Source organism: Leguminivora glycinivorella, chromosome 5 (assembly GCF_023078275.1).
Source record: "Leguminivora glycinivorella isolate SPB_JAAS2020 chromosome 5, LegGlyc_1.1, whole genome shotgun sequence".
Lineage (NCBI taxonomy): Eukaryota > Metazoa > Arthropoda > Insecta > Lepidoptera > Tortricidae > Leguminivora > Leguminivora glycinivorella.
Genome location: NC_062975.1, coordinates 25375785 through 25399146, shown reverse-complemented (window position 1 = coordinate 25399146; position 23362 = coordinate 25375785). Strand labels below are relative to the sequence as shown.

The following is a 23362-nucleotide window of genomic DNA, read 5'->3' as shown; positions in this document are numbered from 1 at the left end:
GGCAAATCTTCCGACACAAGCTTCGTAGATCACTGCTTTGCTATAGAAAAGTGAAACAAGTGTCAGCCCGGATCCTGATGGTTCTACCGTGAGTCATCCTTAAAATGTACCTCAACCTCGCTTCCCACAGGAGTCGCTTCGCTAATGTTGAGTATGTACGGCCTGTTGTGGAACACAGGTGGGTTATCGTTCACGTCCTTCACTGGGATCACTCTCCGGAGGGACACCGTATTGGGGTCTGTGTTGGCGATGCCTTCATCTGAAAAAAAAGAAAGCTTAAATATCTGAGCATTAATTAAATGTTAAGCATGAATGCCGCATTAGTGCCATTCGAGGGTTTAATCAGTTGCACTTTCAGAAAAATGCTCCTGCTCCTTATGCTCCTATACCATTGCAGAAATCACTATTGTTCCCCGCCTTCTCGGCTAGGGTTACTATTTAGACCAGTCTACAGAAACTTCGGCAAATAGCGAGGGCTCTGAACTGACTTGTAGACTATAAGTTCACAATGAACTGCCTAGATATATTCCAATGACTGACATTGCCTTTATTTGAACTAACCTGTAATACTTATGATGACTTCCAGTGAAGGTTGTTCTTCTCGGTCCAGCTTCTTAGCCAACGTGACCACGCCGGTAAGCGAGTCCACAGTGAAGAACTGCCCCGATATGGAGTACCTCAGCTGGCTGTTCTCCGGGTCTATGCCTAGAAATAAAGAAGAGTTAAATATGTATGATGATATTGATGATAATTTAATTACTGTAAAGTACTTAATTAGATTTTATATTTGCTGTTCCAGTACTTACGCACTTAAATTAGATGTGAGAATTCTCGGCGGAATCGATTTTAGAACGCCGTACTAAATCCGAAGAAACTAACGAGTCAAAATATAAGATTACAGAATAATATTTTTCAGCCAAGATATATTATGACTGGACTGTCTACAGTCTCTACAAAAATATTTTTCCTTTGATTTTTCTGACTTTGTAGCTGATAAACTGGTGCGCCCATCGGAGTATCCTCAGGGTGACTAAGCTTGCGGCATAGAATGAAGAGCTCTGTTAATGTCGAACATAGCCTCATAAGCTTCATGATAAAGAGGATATTGAAAAGGTTTACCTTGAAGCTGATAAACTGGTGTGCCAACAGGAGTATCCTCAGGTAAACTGAGTTGAGACATATCCCCAGCTTGTGGCACGAAGTGAGGAGCTCTGTTGATGACCTGGGTCGAGCATAGCCCCAGAATCGCCAGGATCAGAAGAATGATGAGGGGGTTCGGCTCGGTGACCATAGTAGCGAATTTACGGCGGTTCGGGATTATTTCTGCCATCTGGAAAAGTATACAAAAAACAAGTTTTATATTGTTAAGAAAATAAACCATTCAATGTCGAGTCTTGAGCGTTACGAGGGTTTCATTTCAAAGCAGATACCTAAATCAATTTTTTTTTTATCATTTAATTTAAACCTTAATTTTATTCTACCAGTCAGTTTTGGTCATTCATTTTTTTTTTTATACCACGTCGGTGATGGATGGATGCTGATGGAAAGCGGTCACCGTAACCTATGGACGCCTGCAACTCAAGGGGTGTCACATGCGCGTTGCCGACTCATTAAAAAAAAAGTTTATTATATAAATTAACAATTACAGAAAATCACGACCCTGTGTCCTGAGCTAGGAAACCCTGTGTTACAGGGCGAGAAACTTGCACACTCCTTTTTGAAGAACCCCATGTAGTTCATCGGGAATACCTTGGCAGGGAGCTCATTCCTCGATTGAAATTAGTATGAAATTAATATGAATCCTTGTGTGTAAAATGAAACTTTGTCATTATTTTTGGAATGATCTTTACCAGTCGTTGTGGCGAAAAATGTATTTGATGATACCAAATAATAACGCATTATTTTATATCTTGTTTATAACTGTGCTACAGAACAGAATGACAAAATTATTCACACAATAGATCTCTAAATTCTTTAATTAGTCGATTGACGAGAGAATGTATCGCGGTCACGATTTCGTCTCGCCTCATTGCCGCACAAACAACAACACAATACAAGGCGCTTTCAAACTTCGTTTAATGACTGCTTTGGATATCATTTTATTGGATTTGGAATGCGTCGCGCTCCTAATGCTGCAATTTGGACTTCAAGATTCAAAATCTGGCCTAACTTGAAAGTGAAGTGACCCTAAAAGCTCGGCCACACATGCGCGTTTTGAGAGCGTAGGCGGAGCGTTAGCGGAGGGCAATGATAGCGGTGTGCCGGACGAACGCTGGCGTCGCGCCCAGCGGACGCCGGCGGGAACTACTAACGAGTGCGGATTGCGAGCGGAATGCGCGCGGATTGAGAGCGGAACGCCAGCGTTCGTCCGGCGCACCGCTATCATTGCGCTCCGCTAACGTTACGCTATCAAAACGCTTTATGTGTGGCGTAGGCTTAAGAAAGTGATGTCATTAAAAAACTTTTACTCATGTTATCGTAATAAATATCTTACCCTCAACCGGAGTGATTAGGGGTGGGAGTGACGGGGGCTAATAGGAATCTTTTCACCCCATATTGGCAGTGTCTATCAACATATTTCCAATATTATATACGACTCAGTTCAGTTTTTTTTGTTTTTCATCCATGGATTTGTCCTTATTAGCAAAGACATATGTAACTCCGTATAGACGGATAAAGTCTGAGAAAAAATGTACCTCAACGCCCTAGAGAAAAAGGTACCATGGCCTAGATGGCGTTACACCTTTGGGGGACGCTCGGCTAGATATGGCGCTAATATTCATATTTGACATTTTAACACATATCAAGCTAAGGGTATGGGCTAAATTGTCAAACCTGACGTTCAAAAGTTTTAAGCCTGTGTCGAGAGATGGCAGTCTATGCACTGCGATTATATTTTATTTTGACAGTAACTCTTTATGAATTGTAATCATTCTACGTTCCAATTCCAGTCTTAAAGTGTCATAACAAAGTTGAAACTAAATTGTGTAATCTTTTTGTGTTACTGGTAATGTTTGTTGTTACTATTGCTATTATGGAGTATGGCGTAAATATTTACTCGATCCTCTTTGTTATTCAATGATGACTTGAGATTTGACAGGATCAGATAACCAATTAAAAAAATATGTCCTAGACCACTGTAGAACCTATTCACAATAAGCGCCCAAGTAACATGAAAAGCCAAATAAAGCACGGTGTCAATAACACATGGTTCTAGAGTGGCCTAGTATCAATCAATCAATCAATCATTTATTTGCAAGAATACTTAATTGTAGTTACAGGTTGTTCTTGTAAGAATATTCAGTCACAGTATTCTATCGTGGTTAAACGATGTGCAAATATTAAAGAAACAAGTATTGAAATAGATTGACCGTACAGTCAGCCAATTTGAATCTTAGGCCACCCTAGAACCCTGTCTCATTTAAACCGTGTTCTATTTGCCATAAGAAGTCACATTGACGTTTACTGTGCAAAGGTTTTACAGTGGCCTAGGATTCAAATTGGTTGATTGTACTATCAGCTGCAAAAGTGGATGGCGAATTTATCAATGAATTAATTCATAATTTCTCCATGCTCTTTTGCAGCTGATAGTACATAAAGGTGTGCGTGCTTCGGACACTGTCGTTCAATTCATGAAGTCTCACTCGTACTGCTGTCATACTGTGCTACTGTCCCACTTCAAAACTAAGACAATGGCTTACGTCACGGTCTGTCGCGATCTCAACATCTAAAGGCTAGCCATGATTACAATCGTTTCAACTTTTCGCAGAAGAAATTGTATCTTTCTGTTGCTAGTCTTGCCGGAGCAATTTCTTCAAAGGTTAAATTATAGGCGTGAGTTGTATGTTGTGGTAGGTTTCTTAAATAGGTATAGCATAAATAATTAATGAATCTACTCCGTCCGTCCACCGAGTTTAGTCGCCGCTTTAATAACGTGAGATTCATTAATTATTTGAATATGCCTCACGAAAGTTTAACTTGTATAGGTATTTTTTACACGATTCATACTCAGAATCGAGAGCTCTTTCGATCCTGATAGTAGAAAAAAAATCTCCCAAGATTTCCATAAATTTTTTCGAACCTTCCATTCCGTTACCGCCATACAAAATGTATGAAAAAGTGGTAACAGAATGGGAAAAAAACCTTGGGACACTTTTTTTCTCCTATTAGGATTGAAAGAGCTCGCGATTCTGAGTGGAAAACAAATAATTCCAAATCTAAAAAAAGTGGGGTGGACAACTTTAAAAAAAAAAGCCTCTTATATGTAACTAACCCTCCTTCCACTTAATAGGTACAAAAATCGCCTTAGCTATTACATCCATAAATAAATGAACAAAGATTCCTTGTTACCTAAATACAATAGTTATGGCGAAAGCTTCACATGATGCTTGAGAATGTCTGATTCAAATCAAACTGGACTCGTAGTTTCATCTTATCTTCTTAATAATACGGATGAAAATCCCTTTCTTACGAATTCCTCGAAAATGGCAAATATCAACGATCCAATTTCAGTCTTAAAGTGTTATAACAAAGTTGAAACTGAATTGTGTAATCTTTTTGTGTTACTGGTAATGTTTATTGTAACTATTATGGAGTATGGCGTAAATATTTTTTCTCAGTGCGTTCAGTGTAAAGATTCTGGGCAGATAAGTTGTGTTGTGGGTGAAGTTGCGATAGTTTTGGGTACTGATTTTAAATACAAGAGAAACTGTGTCGTAACTCATCTCATATCAAGCAGCTTAGGTGATCAAAAATGTCTCGAAACGTTAACTATAAAAATATACTAGGTATATATAAGTAATGGAATAGAATAAACACTTATTCATGAACACAGACAAGACAAAATACACATAATTTACTACTTAGTTGGTGTGGTGAAAAATATTTAACCCAGGGGGCCGATTTTTGAGTCTCAAGCGTTCGAATTCAGAAAATTGTCACTGAAAATAATAGGCAATTCACCGTTTTCAACCGGTATTTTAGTGACAGTGAGACTCAAAAATCGGCCCCCGGTCGCCGTCCAATAGCAAATGTTTAGGATTTTTTTCCATTGTCTTAGTACTTTCAAATTTAATGAAAAAAATCAAAAAAATCAAAATAATTTATTCAGCAAATAGGCCACAGGGGCACTTGTACACGTCACATGTACATAGGTATTTAAAAAATATTTAAAATTGAGTTGAAATTACAATTGATACTATTATATACTAATTCTAAGTTCTAACTAAAGTTAACTCTATACAATTAATTAGAGATGTAGAAGGTCTCTAAATGTCGAATTACAACCAAGAACTACACTAAATTTTAATATAAAAAGTACAAATACAAAAAAAGTCTAAAATTACTTTAGAGGCGCAAATGACTCTAAATGTCACAACTAAAGATAGAATGTATATCTTCTTAATCTAATTCTCCTTAGAGATGTATATGGTCTCCATGAGTCAAAATCATAGTTATGTTCTTAAAATAAAAAAAGTTACCACACTAACCATTTTAGAACGAAATTTGCTTGTAACTTTATAGTGTCCTTATTCTTAAGCGACCTTTTGTTCAAGAATGCCACGAATGATTCAAATCAATGAACAATGTTTACATTTAATTGTTATAACCCGTATTTGTTTTGCCGTATTACGTGATCCAACTTCTCAATGCATTAACAATTACGAACGTAGTAATTTAGAATATACGTGTGGCTGACTGTACAGTTGGCGCGGCGTGGAATCACGTTCGTGTAAAAAAACAAAACAAAACGTTTTCTTTGCATCATGCATACGAAAATACTCTATGATCAAGACTTCCAATTGAAGATTTTTAAATAAATAAGTACTAGGTACTTAATGGCGCAAACGTGATGGTACCTAAACGTATGAAATTATTGAAATTTTTGAATCTAGTAGGTAATTAACCACTTCGAGGGCGCTGTTCAGTGTTCATACTTAAAATGAATTTCGTTTTCCTTGAAAGTCATGGGTCTCTCATTAGTTACAAGTCCAATATGTATACAGGATGTAACATTAATGCCGGTGATCCATTTAAGAGCATAACCGGTATCGAATAGCGGTTACGAATACCACTTCCTTTTTTTAAAATAAACACCATGAAAATTAAAGGTACTATAGAAGGTAATGTATAAGCCGTAGGATTTATCTTCGGCAATTATGTTACATAGTGTAGAGGTAGAAACTAGTGAACGATCTATACTTTTATACTTTTATAAACAACTTCATAGTAGCCTATGTATCAAAAACACACCTTTTTATCAGAACTTTTCTGTAGCTATGGAATTAAAACATTTTAAAACCTAACCACAAAACTAAAATTTTGAAAAAACATAGTAGACAAAAAAAAACTAAATCTAAATCGGTTCATCCGTTCGGAAGCTACGATACCACAGACAGACATACACACAGACAGACAGACAACCAGACAGACAGACAGACACGTCAAACTTATAACACTCCGTCGTATTTGCGTCGGGGGTTAAAAACCGGAAGGAACATGATTTTTTTTACCGAACTCTCCAACCATAACCGCATAAGCTAGTAAAAACTCCTCCTATGGACACCACGGTATTATTCCTATCTAGTACCGAGTCTAACTTCCATAAACGAGTATAACTGTTCTAATAATCTCAAGGCAAAGACCCCAACAATGGGAAAATTCACACCTCCGGCAGGACTCCTGCTACCTTTTGCACCCTGTGCGTGCACCGGTTCTATCTCTCTGACCAACTGAGCTACGGAGACCTAACGTAAGAATTGTTCTTAACTCAAGCATAGGGCGAGGGTTTACTGGTGAAACCCGATATAGTACCGAAGTACCTTTATGTCATTGACCTATACCTAGGTATAGGATATCGGCCCTACAAGGATGTATTAGGGCCGACCAGACTCATTGTCTGTTTCGATATCAGCTGTAGGAACAGCTGATATCGAAACAGACAATGAGTTTGGTTCTTATAAGCGTTCGGATAACCTGTTTTTAGCAGCGATTGGAACCTCACACCTCCATTTTCCCACGACTATTGTTAGGTACAGAAACCAAGATAGTTATGCTAGCGTAATAACTCTAATTGTATTGGGACAGAGTCTATGATTGCGCGTTTAAGTTTTTACATGGTGATAATAACGGGTCACTGGCATACGGAGTTGCTGAGTTACGTAGTTTCTGTCACGAGACTTGTAAGGAGATGAGGTTTGACTCTAGTTTCTAAAGCTGGGTCCACACTTGTGACAATTTACCGAACATTATCGCGTGACCGTATCTCGAACATGTAGGAGGTAGGGCATAGCGAATGATATTCCGCTTTGTGTGGTAGGGCACAGCACAGCGGATATCGTCTCGCTCGAATCTAGAGCAGAGCCCAACTGGGGTAGTACCTCCGCCTTACAGAAGACCGCAGCCAAATAGCACTAGACCCTATTCATAGTGTTGTGTTCCTGCCGGTGAGTAAGGCTGCCAGAGCTCAACGAGGGTGCGGTGTGCTGATGACGGGAGGACTTACGGAACTAACTTGTTCCGGCTATTGTCCTTTGAGTCGTCGGCACCCGAACCCTCCTTAGAGCTTGTACACTCCTTTTTGCTGTGTACTTAACACAGCAAAAGGGAATGTACAAGTTTCTAATGGGGTGGCAACGCGCATGTGACACTGTTTGAGTTGCAGGCGTCCATAGGTTACGGTGACCGCTTTACATCAGGCGGGCCGTATGCTTGTTTGCCATCGACGTAGTATAAAAAAAACGTGTCAGTACCGTCAAAGACATATGTAACTCCGTATAAACAGATGAGGTCTAAGAATAAAACGTACCTCAGGACCATACAGAAAAAGGAACGGTGGCCTAGATGGCGTTACACCTTTAGGGGACGCTCGGCTAGATGGCGCTAATATTAATATTTGACATTTTAACACATATCAAGCTAAGAATATGGGCCAAATTGTCAAAATTGAGGTTCAAAAAATTCTAATAGTCTGTGTCAAGAGATGGCAGTCTATGCACTGTGATTACACATTTTACTTTGACAGTAACTCTCTATAATACTCGATCCTCTTTGGTACCGTTAATGTGGGGACAGACACGGGATAGTGGATCACGTCAAGACGTGTCCTGGCGGTGCGTCCACTACGTCCCTAGCAATTATAACAATCGCTTGTGCCACGCCACGCAGCAGTCTAGTTCGCCACCATGCGTCTACACTTGTAACATTTCGTCGTACTCATGGATTGTGACCGTGTCAGCACAACCTAGATCGTCCACATTTAGCGTAACATGTCCTGTTCGATGCCACGTAGTCCGGTCCGTCGCCATGTCACAAGTGTGGACACAGCTTTAAGTAACTTTTCTCTAATTTTCAACTTACTACCGCATAAGCAATTGTATTTATGTATTTCTGCATGTCACCGACTCCAATAACAAAGATTCACATAGGCGTGTTTACTTCACTGTGTATTATACCGTTAACGGGATACCAAATTTACGTTTCAAGTTTCTCTTTCCGGTCGATCCCGTTACTTTCAAGGTAAAATTACCCTAATTTGGTTAATAAGTGGCTATGCAGGTAGAGTGCAGCCTCGTGAAAGCATGTTTTGACGGCAATAGCTGTATAGTCCTATGACTACATTAGATAGAATCAAACAGTTTAGATTTGTAGAATACAGAACTTAGGCAGGTACGAGAAGGGCTATAATAAGCAGCTCAGAGTACATAGCCGAATGGCACAAACGCTCACGAAACGAAACGCTAGTAGATATCTCTATCGCTCTTGCGTATCGGCGCGACGAGCCAGACTATCTTTCACGGCGTTTCGTTTTCGTTTCGCGTCGGAGAAATGCCATCGTGTGCGTTTCGTGAGCGTTTGTGCCATTCGGCTAGGTACCTACCCAGGTGTTTTATATGTATGTATATGGGTCTGCAACCCATATGGGTTTGGTCTATCGGCAAAACTAGCAAAGGTACGAGCATCCTTTAAAATATTATCTGGGTAGGTATTAGTATCTTACCTACGCAGGCATTTGTAATGAAGATTTAATAGAATGTGTGTAGAGGAATTGCTGTCAAATCGTGTCAAGACCTCGAAAATGAAGGTAAATCTAAACGTGACAATAGTGTCTTGTTTTCCGCTCTTGTATAGTAGGTAATACTTGGCCGTCATTCAATAGGTAATGGGTATGTGTCCTACCTAATCAGCTTATTTTTTAAGAACTGTCAAAACAATTTGCTAATATGGAATTACTATGAAATACTGAGGAGTGGTGTCACGGTCAATTCATTTACTTTATATCTTTCTCTTTGACTTATTAAATAGAAATTATGTTTAAACATCTACTGTCCATATTTTTCTTCTAATCATGTGGTGCTTTATTTCGTGCCACAGAGAACCTCCTATAGAGTAGAAATCTTGTATATTTTGTTCGCGATACGAGTCACCAGTGCCAGGGGTGCGAGGAGCGGGCGGGGAATGTGTTAAGCGCGCTGTGATTGGCCGTTTCAAGGACGGCGGGCAGTCGCGCCAGATAAAAAGGGACAGAAGTATGACTGTCCCTCTACTGACGCGTAAGTGGCCAATGTAAGTTGACCTATGCCGGCTCTGAATAAATTATAAATATGACTTTTATGTGGAATGTAATGACGTCTGTTTTTAAATTTGAGCTTCTTGTTACCTTTCCACACCATTTCACACTACAGGTGGACATCTTTAAGACATCAAAATACCCTTTTTCAATTTTTTTACTGCGAAAAACACGCGCTGCTTTCGGGTCTGTTACTTGGTCGCTACTGATCGGGCACGGCGAGCGCCCGCGCTTATATCAGTGCAAATACTAGGAAGGCTGGCGACCGCGAGTCGTCTTGTAATGGATGTCTATAGGGGTTGGTCTGTGTTTCGTGCACTGCATAAAATATTTTATTTTAAGAACCTATAGGAAACTAGCCTATTTAAGACAATGCAGTTGAGTTATCATTAGATTATTGTGATACAAGTTTTTAATGCATTAAGTAGGTACTTCCGTTCCGAAGGGACTTCGGAAACCATACACAATGGATCTAGGTAAACGTGAAATAACAATGGTACTTTGTATTCAGTATCTTATGAATGAAACCTACCTAGGTTCCATTATAAAGTTGATGTCCATGATCTCTTTCAAGAAGTTTAAATCCTTACAATTTAAAGTCCGTTGAGAAGTGTTTGTCTGAGATTGATAATTGTACGTAGTCATTGTAGAGTCTACCTAATAAAATAAGGTAGTAAATAAAAACAAACAAACATAGAGTGAGATCATTGTAGATAGTATCATTTACCAAAAAATAAAAGATAAGTAGTTAATTTAATGTTTTCTTTTGGAGTCACGGGTATTTTGAAATAGCAAATTGCTAACCGTTTGGCATTTCATATAATTTATTGAAAACAAAGATTACAATCATACAGTTTCTAGTTTTTTCGCCAAACTTACGTTTAACGGCGAAATGAAGCACTCATTTTCAAAGTTAGTACCTTAAATTATATTAAAAGACTCGATCACTTAGAATGGTTCGATCACTTCACTAAATTGTCCTGCCTGACTTAAATCTACATAATTATCGGCTACTTTATGATCTTAAATACCTTTACTAGAGATGGGCCGAAAACGGACTTTGCCGAATACGAATATTCGGCCAAACATTCGGTTCAGCTGTTACCGAACCGAACATTCGGCCGAATATTCGGTTCCGCCATATTTTAAATCCTGGCTTGGAGTTAAAATCTTTTCAATGATTGGTAATGGGTACTAAGGCTCTTATTGTTCCTATTATAATTTAGTGCAGAATAAAATTTTGATTTTTGCTAATTAAAGTACGTTATTTTCACTTTTTTACATAATTATTGTATGTCTTATATTTTAACGTATTTTATTTCCCTTTGGTGGTTCCTTAAAATGCTGAAATAGGATGTCATTATCCGATGAAAAACGAAACAACTTACGCTATTTATTTACTTTGTTTATTCGGTAAATATTCGGCAATGTAACCGAACTATTCGGCCGAATACGAACATTGAAAAACTTGCCGAATATGCCGAATACCGAATATTATTCGGAATTCGGAATTCAAAAATATTCGGCCCATCTCTAACCTATACCAATGTTATGTATATGTATGTAATGTACACGTATAAAAAGATTTTGATCTCTTTGCTATGCATTTACTTACCTATACAATTGTTATACAGACTTGGCTATGAAATTGGAATAACCTTGTCATTTAAAAATTGGAAACCCTTTCGCAATGTTTAAGTGACAAGCCTAAAATACTAACTTAATAAGACAAAGTTCTAGCTTGGTCTGTTTCCATCCTCCAGGACCACCAAGTTGAATTCCTAAAATGTTGGATTTGCAAAAAGTTGAATTTGCAGGATGTTGAATGTTAAAATGTTGAATTTGCATTATGTTGAGTTCTTTTTATGTCCAAATTGCATAAAGTTGAATTTGCAGCTTGTTGAATCCTAAAATGGTGAATTTGCAGAAAGTTGATTTTGCGGTATGGTGAACCCTAAAGTGATAAGATAAGATAAGATAATCATTTATTGCGAACCATGGTTACAAAGTTGTTTGCATATAGGTACATAGGATCACATGGCACCCTGGTGGGGTATGGCAATTTTTAATACATACTATTTAAACTTAATTACTAATTAGGCTTATTATAAGTGTGTATCTTCCATATACTCTTGGATAGAGTAATATGCCTTGTTCAATAGTAAATTCTTGAGCTTAGTAGTAAATAGGGAAGTTTTATCTACACATTTTATCTGGTGAGGTAGCTTGTTATATATCTGTATTCGGCCCAATTGTTGAATTTCCATAAGATTGAATTTGCAGTAGGTACCTACAGGGTGTAGCAAAGGTCCCGAGTGATACTTTAACAGCTGATAGGGTTACTAATGACCCTAAATGTGATACAAGTGAAAAAAATTTGTAGTTCGAAAAAAATGAGTTTCGATTTTTTCCGCTTAAATAGCAATCAGGGTATTGGTCTTGTCGGCTGTTGAAGTAGGGTGCATTGGGGTAATTTCGAACATCGTCTAATTTTGAAAGTCACATAAAAATCACCATTATTTCCATCATATCAAGATTCCCCTTTCGAAATTACCCGAGCATTTCTTTATGTCGAAATTATCTCAAAGCAGCCTATTGACTTTTGTTACATGCTATATGGTTTCAGGGCATATTTAAGTTCCAAGACTCCACTGATGAGCCTTTTCGAAGCATAATGCCTTAAAATTTTGTTCCCCGTTACAGCAATGGGTTAAATAAAGTCTGAAGACTGAAATTCATGACCATCAAAGGTACATTTTTTTCTCCTATTAGGACCAAAAAGCTAGCGATTCTAAGTAGAAGTCATATTAAAAAATACCCATGTTAAAAAAAGATTCCAGGAATATAACCTTATATAACCTTCAAATCTTCAAGAAAAGAGCGTACACCCATCTTAAAGGCCGGCAACGCACCTCCAACACCTCTGGTGTTTCGGGTGTCCATGGGCGGCGGTGATCGCTTACCATCAGGCGACCTGTCTGCTCGTTTGCCTCCTATCCCATAAAAAAAAAAAAAAAAAAAACTTGAGTTCCTAAAATGTTGAAATCCCGAAATGTTGAAAGTATACATTTTGAGAATTCAACTTTTTGATATTTCAACGTTATAAGAATTCAACATTTTGCGAAACTGAAAAAATCAACATTCTGGGAAAGTCAACGTTTCGGGATCCTCCCGGACCACCAGGTTGAATTCCTAAAATGTTGAAATCCCGAAATGTTGACTTTCCCAGAATGTTGATTTTTTTCAGTTTCGCAAAATGTTGAATTCTTATAACGTTGAAATATTAAAAAGTTGAATTCTCAAAATGTATACTTTCAACATTTCGGGATTTCAACATTTTAGGAACTCAAGTTTATATTCCTGGAATCTTTTTTTAACATGGGTATTTTTAGGGTTCCGTACCAAAAAGGTACAACAGGAACCCTTATGGTGCGACTCAGCTGTCCGTCTGTCTGTCCGTCTGTCACATTCCTAAATATCTCGAGAACTACTAATGCCATCAACTTGAAATTTGAAATAGTTGTGAACATTGTGAACCTCTACAAATAGAAGGTATAATTTATTAATTTTAATTGTAGAAAATGGCCAAAATGAAAGGGGGGCAAACTGTAAATTTCAAGTTACTAGGTCAAGTGGGGTATCGTTAGAAAGAACTCAAATTGAACGTAAATAAACTATTTTTTATATTTTTTTTTGTTGTGGAAAAAAAAGAATTTTGAAGGAAAATGTAAAAAAAAATACCGTTCCCCCCCCCCTTATCTCCGAAGTTTACCAACGAAAAATTATGAAAATTTAAGGAACATTGATTTTATGCTAAATATTACAGGAAAAATATAATCGTGTTTGTATCTTGAAAACTTTTTTTTTAATTCACAAAAAACTTTTCAGATTTTTACTTTTAATTTACCCACCTTTGCGGATGTATATAGTACTTCAAATTAATACGAGATGTTACTTAAATTATCTTCTTTCCAATAAAGTAAAAATTGTTTAAATCGGTTAACATTACAAAGAATAATCCCTGAAAAACCAACATACTATGGTCGCGGAAATTAGTTAGCGAATTCACCGAGAGATGGCGCTATACACAATAATGCTCATTAGTACCTATACTTTTGTCTTCTAGTCAAGTCGTTAGAGTTATGTGAAAACATGAGAATATTTTAACTGGGGAGTTTGAAAGTTTGTACGGAACCCTCGGTGGGCGAGTCCGACTCGCACTTGACCAGTTTTTTTTAATATGATTTCTACTCAGAATCGCGAGCTTTTTGGTCCTTTTTGGAAAAAAAAATTTCCCAAGATTTCCAGACATTTTTGGGATTGTCCATCCTATTACCGATATAGCTATGAAAAAATGGTAAACGGAATGGAAAACAAATCTTGGGACAGTTCCTTTCTCCTATCAGGCTATCAGGATTAAAAGAGTCCGCGATTCTTTGAAGAAATCACATAAAAATTACCAAATAAACCAAATACCGTTTAACACTAAGGACCTACTTAATCTTTCTGGTATAGCTCATTGGTTGACTGGTAGAGAATGTTTCAAAGCATTAAGTTCGCCATTTATACTTCTGTATGCCCTGAAACCTGAGATAATTTCGACATACAGAAATGCTCGAGTAATTTCGAAAGGGGAATCTTGATATGATGGAAATAATGATGATTTTTATGTGACTTTCGAAATTAGACGACGTTCAAAATTACCCTAATGCACCCTACTTCAACAGCCGACAAGGTCAATACCCTGATTGCTATTTAAGCGGAAAAATCGAAACTCATTTTTTTCGAACTACGAAAATTTTTCACTTGTATCGCACTTAGGGTCATTAGTAACCCTATCAGCTGTTAAAGTATCACTCGGGACCTTTGCTACACCCTGTAGGTACCTACCGCAAATTCAATCTTATGGAAATTAAACATTTTAGGATCCAACATACCGCAAAATCAACTTTCTGCAAATTCAACATTTTAGGATTCAACAAGCTGCAAATTCAACTTTATGCAATTTGGACATAAAAAGAACTCAACAGAATGCAAATTCAACATTTTAACATTCAACATCCTGCAAATTCAACTTTTTGCAAATCCAACATTTTAGGAATTCAACTTGGTGGTCCTGGAGGTCCATAGTAACTACATATGTAGATAGGTACCTACATTTAAATACAATTGTTTCATTTTCTCTTAAAAAATAGGTAGGTATTTTAAATCTAGTTACTTAAAAAACAAGACCAATAATATCCTAGTACAATTGCGCAAAGCTCTAACTTAAAAAAAAACGTCCTTGATGACTCAAAGAAAGTTCCGCCTATAGTAAACATAATTGTGCGTACCAAATATAACGGTAACCTACCTTCAAACAAATCCCTTATATGCCAAAATCACTAAACTACACCACACAACACATATTAACACTAACACGCACTAAAACACTAATAAAGTTTGTTTTTTAACATATTTGTTACGTTCTAACTCCTCTGCGATCAAACCGTACTGTCAAAACTTGCACCACCGGTACAAAAACTCGTTATTTTCTGTCTCATTCAACCAGCAAGAATCAGGTAAGTTAGAGTAAGATAGGCATAATACTCAGCTCCGTCGTTGAGTATCTGCAAGATACAGCCTTTTTGCGAAGGAACATATTGCTACCACATACAAAGTGTCAGTCAAAACGCGCGCTTAAGAAAACCATTATAAGCACGTTCTGATTCTTACCGATCGTTGCTTAGAATTCGGAGGTCATTATACGCTGGTTTTACTTAATGTTTTCTGATACTTTTGCTATGTATGTTTTTGTAGTAGTACGGAAGGTAAAAGTAACGGGGTCTAACTTGAGATGCGTGAGCGACGCATTCTCAAGCACACCTAACAAACCATCGTACTAAGAACTTCGAATCTCTAACAAATTCTATGAAAACTTTTTTTTGTTATACTGGTTTTATCGTATGCGCTTGGGCAATGGGTAAGACTTGAGATAGACAGATGGGGGTCACACTTGAGTAAAAGAGATGGAGTGGGTCATAATGAGGAGGGCAAGACAATGAGGTCATTGTAGGGAAAGGTGAGAGGTCTTAAGTGGGAAATGGGATCTCTGTTGTGTTATAGTTATAGATAAGAGAATAGAAATTTTAGATTTCCTTGATTGACTAGGTACTTAAAATTGGTTTTATACCTACCGGGAAATGATAATAATTTGGATTTCGGAATGGCCGATATAATGCGTAATTCAAATTAGCAAATTCCTAACTTTTTTATTTTTTCCTAATCGTAAGTCATATTTAATTTTACTTTTAGACTAAATTTATTTTAATAAGTGTTTAATTTAATAAGTTGTTTAAAAATTTAGCTTGTGGCATGTCCGGCCACATTCGTGAATTTCTGTTTTGCCCTATGATTGACTGGTAGAAAATGCCTTAGGGCATCAAGTCCACCATTTGTTTTTTTTATAAATAAATAAATAATAAAATGTTTTGATTCACCATCTAAATACCAGCCTGTATATTGCAACTAACCCACACCTACGCTTTCCACGTAATTGCAAATAACCGAACAAGTCACGTTCATGAATTATTAAAATACAACCGTCACAGGAATGTTCACGTATTTACATAATAATCGTAAATACGTGTGTGATAGGCGTTATTCTAACACTTATATTACATGTATTGAGTGTATTGGGGCATTTTCAGAATTTGGGACCCCCCCCCAATTAGCGTAAGTTGTTAACAAAAATTAACTCGCTGTCAGTTTTGTGATGACAATTAAGCATAAAATCTGTCTAAAAATTTACTTTTTTCACATTCTAAATGTAGACTACAGCTTAAAGTTTATCTAATTAACACAAAAACAATATTTTTATAGAAATTTCATGCTTAATTATCGTCACAAAACTGACAGTGAGTTAATTTTTGTTATCAGTGAAATAAAACTATGGAAACGGATTAAATCGCGTATAATGAATTTACAATTCATCCCGACGTTTCAAACACTTTACAGCGTTCGTGGTCAAAACGTTCGAAACGTGTAAAGTGTTCGAAACGTCGGGATGAATTGTAAATTCATTATACGCGATTTAATCCGTTTCCATAGTTTTATTTCATGAGTAACTATCGCGGTAACCGAAGACAATATTTTGTTAATAACTTACGCTAATTCTGGAAATGCCCATGGTCTTCTTTATGTTACTTGTGGCCTATTTCACAATAGTGACAATTTTATTATCGCCCGACAGTGACACTTCGCCTTTCATTGCCTGTTCAACAAGGAAATTTAATATTGGCGCTGAGTTGTTGATTCTCCAATAAAGAAAAAAAAAGTAACAATGTTAGGTACTTATCAACCCAGAAATAGGCACAGAAGTATCAGTGTCAATGTCACTAAGTTGAAGTAGCCCACTGGGAAATTATTCAACAAGTGGACTTTTTTTAAAAGGAACGTAATCTTACATAGTTATTTAACTTAACCATGCCCTTAATTTAATTAATAATTTTGACTTTATAAAGTTTCTAACAAAAAAAATATTGCCGGCAATGTACAGCACACACACTTGTCAAGTGAGTGACAGCTCATAAAGTATGAGCGATGTGAGTAATGACAGTTAAAAAGTGCACGCATTACATTGAATGTTGGGATTCCGGAAAATTATTTTTTCAGTTAATATAAATAACTATGATTTGCTGATAATGCGCAAACGTTTGCTAAATGACTGTAATATTATTGGGTTTAATTAAGGTCCGGGTCGTGATAACACACTGTATAACTTTGATTTTAGAATGGCCGATTTTATGGGTAATTCAAATTAGCAAATTCCTAACTTTTATTTTTTCTATATTTCATAAACTTCTAGCATGTAACAAGACTAACGTTAGTCATATTTAATTTCATCATTAATAAAATGATTAAGTGTTAATTACACATACTCATCTTTAACTTACTTACTTATAAGTGGCTCACTACTGCCATCTATGATGGTTAAGTTGTAAACAACAAAAGAACGTGCTCACGCCAACTCGTGCGCAACGCAACGCAGCAAGTCGTTGTCAAGATTTTTTGTACTGTACGAAGTTTGAGATCTTGCTCATAGATGGCACTTGAGTATGAAATAAGAAAATAGAAAGGAAAGGAAGAAAATTTAAGCAACAAAGGGTTACAACAATTGTTTTACACTTTTTTCTACTAACAAGTAGCTTGTGTTCTATTTTTAAGACTGTTGATGTCGATTTTGTCTAAATTTACCCTTCCACAAATAAAACTTTATTTAATTAAGATAGTTTATATAATGTTAGCCTCTTATTTTACAATATTTCATTTAGATATGGGGCCGATTTTTGAATCTCACGGCGTTCGAATTCAGAAAATTGTCACTGAAAATAGTAGGCAATTTCGGTGACAATTTTCTGAATTCGAACGCCGTGAGATTCAAAAATCGGCCCCCTTTACAGCCTACCAAAAAAAGAGTAGAAAATAATAGGGGCGCCACTGTCTATGTAAACCGTTTTTCATGTGGCAACTACTGACTCAATTTTGTATGAAAACAGTAAGAGTTGTTATACTTGCTGTGATATAAAGTGTTGTTCCTAATTCTACTCCGTTTCGCCAAGCGGTACAGTGCGAGACCGACATGTTATACTTATTAGAAATAGAGGGCGCCTCTTTCTTCGTAACTTTCGCATTTTAATGTGTTTTTGTCGTAAAAAGCTTGGTAATATTTTGTATGGATACAAGTTTTTGTCCCATTTTATACTACATATATTTAAATGTCGCACTGTACTGCAGTTCGTATGTAGTGTTCAATGCTCATGTCTGCTAATACCCATTTAAATAAAACAACATTGAATAAATTAATATTTTATTTACAAAATTATCTACAGCCCCACAGAGAAAACTATAAGTTAAATATATACATTAGGTAAAAGTCGGTGGGACATATGAAAAAGCAAGCATACTTAGTAAACAACTGAATCATTCCTCACTTTCATCATCATCATCATCATTATTGATGTTAGTATTATTTCGCTTTATCTCTACATACGTTGGTTTCTTTAAACCTGTTACTCTCGTTTCTAATTTTTTCTTTCTATCATTTTCATCTTCTTTATCAAACCAATCGTTGATCATTCTTGAGTTTTGGTTGACGCTCCTGTAGTGACCGTTTATTTGCGGTACATAGGTTTGTACTGTTGTAGCTTCCTCTGAATCTTCTACTTCTGATATCGTTTCTTCAGTAGTGGTAGTTTTCAGTTTTACTTCATTTTTGAGTTTCACTACTAGAGTTGAAGGCTCCACAGTTTCTTGTATTTGAAGACTGTCTCTAAAATTCCTTCTGTTAGCTTCAGTTGTACTATCCATGTCACGAAATCTATGGGCATCTATATATCTAGTATATTCAGGGTTAATCGGCCTACTATCAACATTAACAGCATAACCACCCATTTCTTTTTCCCCAAATCTTCCATAATTATTTATAATTTCAGATTCTTCAGAATTATAATCTCTACTATTATAACCAATCGGCTTACTATCTCCTTCTGCTTGTTTTAACTGATCATAATGGTCTTGAAACTTTACGTCATGAAGATTAAAAGTCCTACTGTTTACTTCAGTTGTGTAACTCCTACTTTCCATTTCCCTTGAGCGATGATAGTAATCTGGGACCTTAGCATCTTCGGGGCTGAACTTAACTACTTCTGGTGGATTTGTAGGCCAGGAGTAGATTTCGCTGGTACTTGATACAGTGGTTTCAAAGGTTGGGATGAAAGACACTGGTGGCAGGGGTGGAGGAGGCACCGTCCTGTGCTCCACTGGAATGACGCCTGAACTCCCGACGTGATGATCCTCTACTTGAGTGAAGGATAACTCTGGTGCTTGCGTCAAAGGTCGACCTGTGTTGACTTCTGTAGTGGTAGTTACTGGAGTCGTTGTAGTTGCTGGAGTGGTCGTATACTCTTGTTTATTTTCTGTAACATTAACTACTTCTTTCACTACTGTCTTCTGTGGGTATAGATTTACATGTACGATCATCGTCGCTTCTTTATTAGCGCTTGATTTCCTTAAGATATCTTTAGGAGGAGAAGCTTTTGTTCTGTTAATTATAGGTCTTTTTAAACTTCTAGGCATATACATACGCCGAACGGGTCCATTGGATTTCCTCTTAAATTGAAATCTCACGGGTCTTGATGTTGTAAAATATACTTTGTTGATAGCCGAAGAAGTTCCGTCGCTGGAAGAATAGTCTATCGTTGTTTTCGTTGGAACGTAATTCAGCATAACTTTAAAGGAATTCGGCTTGTCAACAGTTGACGTCTCAATGTTTTTGATTTCGCTCGCTTGCGCATCAACAACATTCTTTTCTTCATTGTCTTGTTTCTTTCGATTAGATATCGGTCTGAACATCGGTGTGGTTGGCTTGTCCAAAGTCGGGCTTGGGGCGAATCTTAAGAATCCATCCGCTAACAGGTTTACGTCACCTGGGCTATCAGGCTTGAAACTGAAAAGCGGATCTGACACGTGATTTCTCGTTTCTACTTTATTAGAACTTTGCAATAATAAATCTAACGTAGGTGTGGTCGGTTTTACTTCCTTGCTGGTATCCGATGATGGTTTAACATATACTCCAGAAAACGCAATATGAGTGGAACTGGAACTGGAGGGTAGCTCGTATAGATCTCCAAACTTAGCATTAATAGTCTTTTCGAGGTACTGTATGACTTGTTGGAGGTTCTCGAGTCTTTGCGCATTGCGGTAGCTTTCGACCCAGCTTTTAGAGCCGAAGGTTCTGCTGAAAGGAGTGGGAGTGGGGCTTCTTAGTTCGAAAATGAACGGTCTCGGGCTCGTTCTTCTGATGGATGTCGGTTTTGCGGTTTTCGTTTTGTTTCTGAGCAGCCGCGCCCTTTTCGTCGGGGCAGTTTCTAGGAAAGGGTCGATGTAGTGGTTTTCTTGCATAGCGTTGACGAGGAGCGGCATGCGCTCGTAGTAATCCTGGTCGAACCCGAAGTAGCTGCGGTCCAGACGGTCTGCTACGGGCGAGTCGGCGCTCCCATTCAAACTCAAGTTTCCATAACTGTATATATTTTGTACTAAGCTAGATTCTACTGCAATCCCGTATTCGTAGATTAGTAGAATTACCTGAAAACAAACAAAAGCATATTTCATTTTAGGAACGTTAATTTAAGACAATTGATTCCGAACTGCTTATTGTTCATTGCTTATTCTGCTATACTTTTATTGTCTGTTTACATGCATTTCGTGTTCAAAAAGATTTATACAGTATATTACTGGTAACGATGAATTAAACGTAAATAACGATGAAGTAAACGTAAACAGCTATGATCGTAGAATTGATGTTTACGCTACCCGTCAAAAGTGTCAAAACAAATATTTTAGGACAATAGGCTACTTGCCTCCTAGTCAAATCAGCTTCTTTTTAAGAACTGTCAAAACGAATTTGAACGACTTGCTAATATGGAATTAATATGAAATCGAATTGAGTGACGTCACGGTCAATTCAGTAACTTTATACATTTCTACCGGACTTATTAAATAGAAATTCGATTTGAAAATCACTTCTGTTCATGTTTTTCTAATAATTATCTGATGCTTTATTCCGTGCATGCATGGTATAAAATATTTTATTTAATAACAGTCAAGTTCCCTATTCCTCTCACTCATTTCAGTGATTTAAAACTAAAAAACGTATTTTGTAAACAAAAAAATATATCTATGGGCATTTTCAGAATTTGGGGCCTAAGTTGTTAACAAAAATTAACTCGCTGTCAGTTTTGTGACGACAATTAAACATAAAATAGGTATGTCTAAAAATTTACTTTTTTCACATTCTTATCGCTTATCGCTTAAAGTTTATGTAATTAACACAAAAACAATATTTTTATTGACATTTCATGCTTAACTATCGTCACAAAACTGACAGTGAGTTTATTTTTGTTAACAACTTACGCTAATTGGGGGGTCCCAAATTCTGAAAATGCCCCTATATCTACATACTTAAATGAATTTTAAGAATGATTATTTCCATCTACCAATTTACTCAATACGAAACACAAATTTACTACTTACTATCCGAAAAAAATCTATGCAGCTTTGAAAAACATTAATTATGTTCACGGAACTAGTCATTAATTACTTTGCTGCCTATGAGCACAATAAGCAGTACGGAAATTAAAAAACTTCCTGCCGATATTCATAACAGTAGGCATTTTTAAGTATGCCAACCTTAAAATACATAGTACATAGTATTTTAAGGTTGGTATACAAATTTGTATGCTTTTGGGTTTACTTTTCTCTGCAGCTGATACATTACCATACAAGTGCGAAAAAGAAGAAGTTGGAAAGTGTTTTAAATCGACACGAGTTACAAATTTCCTTTACGCACGTGTATCGTACGAGGTTTTTCAGTACAGATGGCCCTCCGAAGTTTCGACCTGACAAGAAATGAACTGAACCACTTCTCGCACTAGTGCGTAAAAAGCACCATCTGTACTGAAAAAAGGACGATTCGTCCTTTGTAATGAAGAATTCAGTTAGAAAGCCGCTTTCTTTACATTACACATTCATTGTGTACATCCGTATATTTCAGAAGTTCTCAAAAAGTTTGTGCAAAAATCAAGGAAAAAGTTAAATTTGTTTTTATTATTCCTATTTTCTTAGGCCCACTTGCATCAACTACTTAACTCACGGTTAGTGGGCTGTCAACTGTCAAATTCCATATAAAATGAAGGGTTAACCGTCGGGTTAACCCTCCATTTCCATTGGTGCAAGTGGCCCTTAGCAAGATTTTTTTGATGAATTGAGATTTTAGTAATTTTTATTTCGTCATTAAGGTTCTCTAGGTGTACTCGGGTAGTTCCGAACGTCAAAAACCGTCGGTAAATCCCGAAATTCAAATGATAATCACCCTTGATTCCATAGTAATAAGGGTCCCTTTTCGGAATTTACCGACGGTTTTTGACTTTCGGAATTATCCGAGTACACCTATCTATATTTTCTTAATTAAGAATTATCCCGAATATATCTTACGAAAGTCGACTTATATTACGAAATGAGTCTCTAAAACTACCCTCCTATTAATATGTATAGCTTGTCTGTTAGTGTTAATTTTAAGGAATTTATAAATAAAGAATAAATGTTGGTAACAAAATAGGATCAATTAAAATTTGCTGACATGGCTATGTACAAACTTTTTGAGACCTGGCCCCGTAGCCGAATGGCATTTCTCCGACGCCAAACGAAAACGAAACGCCGCGAAAATTAGTCTGGCTCTGTCGCGCCAATACGCAAGAGCGATAGAGATAGATATCCACTAGCGTTTCGTTTCGTGAGCGTTTCGTGAGCGTTTGTGCCATTCGGCTACGCACCCTGCTCATTTAAACATTCGTTACATTAAGATCTGAGGCGTACAAACTCTAAAGGGTCCTTTTGCTTCTAGTGCAATAAAACGTTTTCAGTATAGTTGGTGCTTTTTGCCAGCACTAGTGCGGAAAGTGGTCCATTTTTTGTCAGGTCGAAACTTCAGAGGGCCATCTGTACCTACTGAAAAACGTCATGCGATACACTTGCGAAAAGGAAATTCGTAACTCGTGTCCATTTAAAACACTACCTTCGGTCGTGTTTTCATTTATCGTCACATTCGAACTTCCTTTTTTACGCAATTGTACCGTAATGTACTATTTCAGTACAAATGGTGCTTTTTTCACGCACTAGTGCGATAAGATTAATGGTTAGAGATTGGTGGTTTTTCGATTAATGGTTCATTAAATGGACCACAAGAAATTTTCTTGT

General features: G+C 37.0%; 2 protein-coding genes across 3 annotated transcripts in view; both read right to left on the bottom strand.

The window, feature by feature from the left end:
* LOC125226288 (cadherin-23) overlaps nucleotides 1-15065 on the bottom strand; it is a 33222-nt gene extending 18157 nt beyond the window's left edge. For both annotated transcript variants that reach the window (XR_007177064.1, XM_048130225.1), the window contains exons 1-4: nucleotides 14922-15065; nucleotides 1120-1330; nucleotides 562-705; nucleotides 111-259 (exon numbers count right to left, since the gene is read on the bottom strand). Coding sequence is in view for 1 of the 2 variants with exons in the window: in XM_048130225.1 (XP_047986182.1) it covers nucleotides 111-259; nucleotides 562-705; nucleotides 1120-1330 (504 nt within the window). In the remaining variant the exon portion in view is untranslated. The remainder of the gene's footprint in view (nucleotides 1-110; nucleotides 260-561; nucleotides 706-1119; nucleotides 1331-14921) is intronic.
* A 3380-nt stretch (nucleotides 15066-18445) lies between these two features.
* Nucleotides 18446-23362, bottom strand: part of LOC125226406 — a 39009-nt gene continuing 34092 nt past the window's right edge. The window contains exon 2 of the mRNA XM_048130384.1: nucleotides 18446-20692. Coding sequence (XP_047986341.1) covers nucleotides 18530-20692 — 2163 coding nt within the window. The 3' untranslated portion in view covers nucleotides 18446-18529. The remainder of the gene's footprint in view (nucleotides 20693-23362) is intronic.